The sequence below is a fragment of the Thunnus maccoyii genome, chromosome 5, assembly GCF_910596095.1.
Source record: "Thunnus maccoyii chromosome 5, fThuMac1.1, whole genome shotgun sequence".
NCBI lineage: Eukaryota > Metazoa > Chordata > Actinopteri > Scombriformes > Scombridae > Thunnus > Thunnus maccoyii.
In genome coordinates, this window is record NC_056537.1 from 2133084 (window position 1) to 2140605 (window position 7522).

At 42.5% G+C, this 7522-nt stretch overlaps 1 protein-coding gene across 5 annotated transcripts in view; it reads right to left on the bottom strand.

Annotated features, from left to right (window-relative positions):
* cadps2 (Ca++-dependent secretion activator 2) overlaps positions 1-6782 on the bottom strand; it is a 261245-nt gene extending 254463 nt beyond the window's left edge. For all 5 annotated transcript variants that reach the window (XM_042410740.1, XM_042410739.1, XM_042410743.1 and 2 more), the window contains exon 1: positions 6224-6782. In XM_042410740.1, coding sequence (XP_042266674.1) covers positions 6224-6577 — 354 coding nt within the window. In that variant the 5' untranslated portion in view covers positions 6578-6782. The remainder of the gene's footprint in view (positions 1-6223) is intronic.
* Positions 6783-7522: the final 740 nt, after the last annotated feature.

Sequence of the window (7522 nt, forward strand, 5' to 3'; positions counted from 1 at the left end):
TTAGGAAACCTTCACTTCACATGTTGAAGTGGCTCAAATCCTGTTTTTTTGCCTCCTAGTAAAGGATACACTGGGATCAAATTACAATTATCTAGAGCTGTAGTCTGCTGGTCGATTAGTTGGTCGATATGCTCTCGTCCGACTAAATTCTCATTGGTCGAATAATCTCTGTGTTGCTTTCATAATGAGAGGAGTGCTACAGCAACAGCTTTCCAGGTTTAATCCATTAAACAGACAGACTTCTAATGGAGACTGCTGGGTCAAAGGTCGTATTCAGACCAAATCATAAAGTGTGGCGTTCAGCTGCAGAGTGGAGCGGAGGTGTGTGGGGGGTGTGGGTGTGTTTATTTGTGCTTTAGAATGTAACCGCTGTGAAACAATCAGAAAATAACGTTTTATTGATCTGATTCACCGGCTTTCTCGCTACCAGCGCTCCCTCTCTTCATTCACTCTCTAGCTCGCTCGACCACAGCTGCTCTCTCTCTCTCTCTCTCTCTCGTCTTCGGTGGCCAATCACAGCCGGAGATCAGACTGATCAGAGTTGTAAACTCTGCCATGACGGAGGACAAAGACGTTACTATGACGAGGGGAGGATATTTCTCTTTGTTTGATGATGTTAAAAGTAAAGTAAACGTTGCTGTCGGCTTCTCGACTCACTTTGAAAAAGACGAGAGAGAGCAGCTGTGGTCGAACAAGCTAGAGAGTGAATGAAGAGAGGGAGCGCTGGTAACGTAGCGAGAAAGCCGGTAAATCAGATCAATAAAACTTTATTAATTAAGTCGACCAAGATTTTCTTTGGTTGACTACAACCCTACAATTATCATGGGTAAAAATATCCCAGTAAGCGTTATTATCACGATAATCACCAACATTTTAGTGCTACAATAAAGTTAAATGATTTCGCAACATGATGGGATGGAATTCACTGATCAGCTTCATTGGACTCGAACAAGAACAAACATCAAAAACTGTCTCTCAGATTCTACACATCCATTCATACTTTAAATTCCTCATTTATTCCTGATGAATTGATGTTTTCTGCTGGATATTAACCGTTAAATTCACTTTTAAAAAGGCAGAGAAGGTTTTAAAACACACTCAGAACACAATGATGGTTACAGACTACGATGGGAGTCTGTCAGTAACGGTACGACTCAACACCTGTAGGTTAGCTGCATTTCAGCGGATTGACGGCTGATGTTAATATAGAAAGTCGTGTCCAGAGTCACCAGACGTCCACAGACAGCTGATGAAGAGCTGCAAACAACCATAATCACAATACGTTGGCAGTATTGATACCATTGAATGCTTCACTGTTCTGTTTATACCGACACATTTTTAACCTCCAACTGACTCAGATGTGATTTTTTTTTTTTCATATCAGATGTGGGCCCACTAGCACCATGTGGTCCTGGATCTGATTCATATCTGATCTCTGCTGTCAGAACCGTCAGATCGGCCTTCATGTGGGTTTTTTTTTTTCTTTAACGTCTCACTTCACTGCATGAATCGCCTGTCATCATCATTCAGTGTCGGCACCTCACAGCCCGGTAAAAATAAACATGGAGGAGAGCGGGGGGGGGGGGGGGGGGGGGGGGTCAACAGAGAGACGAGGTGAGTCACTAAATGCATTTAACTAATAAGCGGACTTATTTATCTACAAATCTGCACGTCAACACAGCCTGAAACAATCAGCGTTGACTAAACAGACCTGGAGGTGACGGTTTAGTCGACGGCTGTTTGCAAAGACAAGAATGAAATAAAAAAAAAAACAGGTTTATTGTCTTTTAGTCTTTCATACACAGATGGTCTGATTTTCATAGTTTTCAAATGAAGAACATGTCATTTCTCTGCTCTAAAGGATGTTTAGAGTTAAATTATAAAATATATAATATAAAAACAGAAGTGGTGTCACTAATGTGTCTTGTGGGAGGTGAAACCCTGAGGTGTGAGCATCATGGAGGCTGAGTGTGTGTGTGTGTGTGTGTGTGTGTGTGTGTCGACACTAAGCACCTGCTTGCATCATTAACTCCGCCTCCAGAGCAGCCGCGGCGGCCAGCAGGAAACCTTGACAGGATTCAAGATGGCTGCACGTTTCTATGAAAGTGTTACTATTTATCTTGTGTTCCTTCACCTCCTACCAACCAGAACCAGCAGCACGACGTCAGTCAGTTTAGTTTAAAGGGTCAGTGTGACAAAGAAAGGAAATTAGTCATTTTAAAAATCAGCTGTGGCAGCGTTTGTCTGCAAAGTGAGAATCAGTCGCTCACTTATCTGCTGTAACTGATGTTTTGTTCACTAGTTTTCATCAGAAACAACATCATCAGCTTTTAAGTTGTTGAACTTATTTCCACATCCAGCAGTTATGGACCAACGTGATCCTCCCATTGATAATGTCAATAATAACATGTGAGGTTCCTCAGGGTTCTATTCTTGGTCCTTTATAGTTTCAGTCTAGTTAAAGCTGCTTGAAATTAAGTTTTTTGTCCACTTGTTTTCAGCAGAATAGTCTGTAAAAACTACTTCTGTCATATTATCAGCTTATAAAGTACTCGTGGCTAACATGTTAGCAAACAGCTTATTTCCACATCCAGCAGTTACGGAGCAACATTATCATTCATGTGGAGTCGTGTTTCTGTCCACCTGGTGAATGTAAGTCCAATATTCACTCTCTTTTAGATCTGTTTTTGGTCTCCACCAACTCCTGAGGGAAATATCTGGCTCTTTAGCTGCTAAATGCTCCACTATGTTCACCAGCTAGTCTACAGCTAACTGTGAGCAGGTAGTGTTCAGCGGCTTTTTACAGCTTTTTCTCTAAAAACGACGCTATGAGAGCACTGAGAGTGAACCAGAACAGTAAAGTTGCAGCCGGACAGATAAACAACGAGCTGAAACTCACTATAAAGCTCCGTAAAGCCGAGAGGAGCTGCAGAGTCACTGATGATTCTCTGTAGGTTCATCACTACGAGCCACAACCAACTTTAACTACTCTTGAAACATTTCCCCAACTGTGACGTCTCCACCCTGAACCGAGCTGTCATCACATGGCTCTGATTGGCTGTTTGGTCCTGGAGGGAAACTTAGGAGTTTTAATCCGTCCCTCTAAGGTTTCCTGTAGTATTTTATCGTGGAGGCACCACACTGCACATGAAATTAAGAGCCTCCACTGACGCCGCTATTTTGATGAAATATAATATTAGTCTTATTATGCTTCGGGGAAACTGAGCCGTGCAGCCACAACAAGCAGGAAAAGCCACAAGGCGACTGTTTAAACCGTCACTATATTACAACTAGATTAGAGCTGAAACAATCAGTCGATTAAATCAATTATTTAGACAGAAAAATAATTGGCAACTATTTTTATAATTGAATAATTGTTTTAGTCATTTGTTGAGCAAAAATGTCAAACATGTTCTCAAATGTGAGAATCTGACAAAACAGACTCTAAGATGTTATAATCAGCAGATTAATAGTCGATGAAAATAATCACAGCAGACAAACACAGACATAAGTCAAGTCATGTTTCTAATAACCTCCCAGCAAAAAGTGCAGAAAATATCCCAAATAGAGGTAAAGTTATCTGACGGTGAACGTCATCGTCAACATTAAGGACCTGCCGCTGCCTACAACATAAAATGATAAATCACATGCAGGAAGTTATCAGTCAATCAGAATACGATCAGGATCTGCATTCAGGCATCTATGAGATCTAATTTTTATGTTGCAATGATTCTTCCATGTTTGTGTTTGCAGGTTGATCCATTACATTAAAACAAACTCCCAAAGCTGCAGCAACAAGTGTCTGTTACTGCAGTTTATTTTCATTATTGATTACTTTCTCTATTTATCGATTAGTTGTTTGGTCAATAAAATGTCAGAAAATGGTGAAAAGTGTCGATCAGTGTTTCTAGAAGTCCAAGACGACGTCATCAAATGTCTTGTTTCATCCTCAACGCAAAGATGTTCAGTTTACTGTCATAAAGGACTAAAAAAACAGAAAATATTCACATTTAAGAAGCTGGAATCAGAGAGTTTGGGCTTCTTTTACTAAAAAAAATGTCTAAAAACGTTTAATCGATTATCAACATAGTTGGCAATTTATTTAATAGTTGACAGCTAATCGATTAATGGTTACAGCTCTACTATCATGTGACACAAAAAAGCTTCAAGTTCTCACATTTTAGAAGCTGCATTAAAATTTTGGCATTTTTCCATAAAACATACGACCGACTACACACTGCTTCCAGCTTAAAGGTTGGAAACCACTGGTTTAACTATGTGTTGTATTTTAAAAGCTTGTTATATTATAAAGCTGTCAAATAAATGTAGTGGAGTGAAGTATAAAGTAGCATCACATGGAAATTGACTAATCTTTGAAGCTTTCACTTTGTGACCCGAAGACTGAGATTGAATTGGACAAGAACCGTGCAGCATGAATCAGAGGTCACATCAGGTCGGCAGCAGTGACGATGCTGATCCAACGAACCAGATCTGAGCATCACTTCGTCCCGATCAATGAAAACAGCGGCTGCTTCCTGTTTCAGTTTAAACTGAAGCCTCAACAACATGACTTATTCCTCTGCAGATAAACCGTCATCCTGCATGTTTGATTGATTTCTCCGTCCTGCAGTGATCCAGAGGAGTCTGCTGGGAAGGAGTCAGAGGGGGGATTCAAACTGGCAACCCACCACATACAAGACACACCCACTGCCTCCCAGTAACACCAGTAACTCCCCTTCCTCTGTCGGGGGCTTTAAATGAATTCACACTCTGTTTATTTATGAAGCAGGACTTCCAGCACAAAACTCAGGAAGCAGCTGATTCCTCCTGCTTGGAGCTCAAGTTTCTGTCTTATTAACGTGACACGAGTTTAATATTCTGAACTTACACTTGTGCACAAATAAACTCCCACGTCTGCCTTCTGTCAGCAGCAGATCCACTCACACTCACATACGAGTCTGCATATTGAAATGAAAAAAAAAAAACACACCACTAGACGCTCATTAACAAGCTTCCCAGCGGGACAGCAGGAGGAGGAGGAGAAGGAGGAGGAGGAGGAGGAGGAGGACACACCAGCGTTCTTCAGTCCAGCTTCTTCTTCTGCTTGTTTTATTAGTGAGCGCTCACTCAAGTGCAGGCTGCCCTCCAGCTCTCAACCAGCAACGCATTCATCTGAACCTAACATGGACAAACCCCCTGAGGGAGGTGGTGGTGGGTGGGGGGGGGGGGGGGGGGGGGGGCTATTCACCAAATCAGCTGAGAGGCCACTGAATGTGCAGCAGCCAAGAACAAGTCCTGCAATCAAACGCAGCCAAAGCACAGACTCATGCAAATTAAGAAGAAAAAAAAAAGAAGCTATTTTAACATATTTATGGATCTACATTCATGTGCGATGCTGATATATTAACCTCAGTGAAGAGAAACTAATGTTTCAGAGGATTTCAAGGGGAGGAAACTCCTCATTGTGTCTGTTTACAGGTGTTTTTATTTGCATTTTATGGCACATATAGCCTCCAGATTACAATAAGTACCAACAAAGTGGATTTTAAGAGGAAGTGGCTGATGTAATGAGTGCTGCATGCATGAATAATCTGGTTTGAATGAGTTAATGCAGATGTTACCGGGTGGTTTGGTCCTTAATCTGCTCTTTTTCAAGGCGATTTAAAAAAAATACTGCGAAGGATATGCGCTTAAAACCCCCCCCGACACATCCAGTTCTCTTCAGTCTTTACCAGTACGCCGGATCACATTTGAAATTTGATCAATTTAAGGTCAATATCAGGCGTCCCAAGAATATATTGACTATATGAATAGATTAAGGAGCTAACCTTCAACAGGTCAAATGGATGTAAAATTCGGCATTAATTTTTTTACACTATGCAGCTTTTGTTCAACAAGTATTTTAAATGTTAGAGCTCCATCACAATGGTGGCCGTCGCCCTCCAGGGAGTGATGTGGAAGGACAACAATGTGGAAGCAACAGGACAATCTAATAGAAAAGTTACTTTATTTCTTTAAATAAGTGATTTGTGGTGGATCAAATATCCGCCGAAGTCATCAATAGCTGCTTATGATTCAAAGAAGAGTCTGAGTGTTGTTGTTTATTTTATATATTTTGGCAGGTGAGAGCATCAACTTTAAATTGGCAGGTTTTCAGAGGGAGTTCGCTGGCGGGTCCCTTCATACCAGACAACAGGTGCATGTTGTTGCGGCGCGGACTCACCTTCTGCTGCCGCCGGGCCATGTCGGTGGGCTGCTTGGCGTTGAACGGGTAAGCGATGCACCGGAGGACGAACACATAAATCTGCAGTTTAATTTTCCTCTCCTCTTCCTCCTTCTGGATCCGCTCGCGCTCCTTCCTCTCCTCCTCCTCTTCACCTGTGGCGTCTTTAGCGGCTTTACCGGGGGCGCCTCCAGGTGCGGCGGACTGCCGCTGCTGCTGCTGCTGGCCGCCCGCCCGGCTGTTGTTGTTGCCCCGTTTCCCCGCAGAAGAGCCGGCCGGTTTCCGCGCAGGCTCCTGGACAACTTCTGGGTCGGACTCCCCGCCGGTGTCTTCGCTGGAGGACGGGTCCAGCATGGTTCACGGCAGGAAAAAAAAAACAACAACTCCGGTTCAGAGCGACAAAGCAAAAGAAAGAGAAACAACTGTTTTGGTTTTAGTTTGTTTGTTTTAGTCGACGTGGCGTTAACGGCTGCACTTTACCGACCGACAGTCTCGCTCTGCTGCGGTCGGTGGTGCGTTTGGTGCCGAGACCAGAGGAACGTCAGGGTGGTTTTTTTTGGATGAGGTGGGGGGGGATGGGGGGGGCGGGGTCTAAACGGTTAATACTTGGAGGTTGGGGCCGCGTGCGATTGTGTTGGAATGGCAGCGCGCGCCCGCCACCACCGCGTAGTGCGCGCGCTCTGCGCTCCAACACACAGGTGAGCAACCTGTAGCTGCAACCAAAGATAGAAGGAAGAACAACAGAGATGTCTCACTCTGTCTGATTTTCACGAACTACAAAACTAATAAAACACCGCGAGTCCTGCAACTAACGATCAGTGGTGGAAAGTAACTAAATACATTTACTCTGTTACTGTACTTAAGTACAAGTTTAAGGTACTTGTACTTTACTTGAGTGATGGTACTTTATATTTCCACTCCACTACATTTCAGAGGGAAATATTGTTGTTTTCAGTTTTTGGACTTTTTCTCTAATCTTTGATTTTTGCTGAAATATTGGATCATTTGAACATTTATTGAAATGAAAGCATGTGAGAAGTTTAGAGGGAAAAATCACTATTTGGTGGAGCTGTTAACAACTCATAGACATGTGAAATGTGACCCCGACTACACACTGCTTTTTGTAAGACGTCAAAAGACAAAAAGGTTGGAAACCACTGGTTTCATCTTTAACAATGTGTTGTATTTTAAAAGCTTGTTATATTATCCATTGTGTCAAATCTTCATCTGAAAAGTAACTAAAGCTGTCAAATAAATGTAGTGGAGTAGAAAGTACAATATTTCCCTCTGAAATGTAGA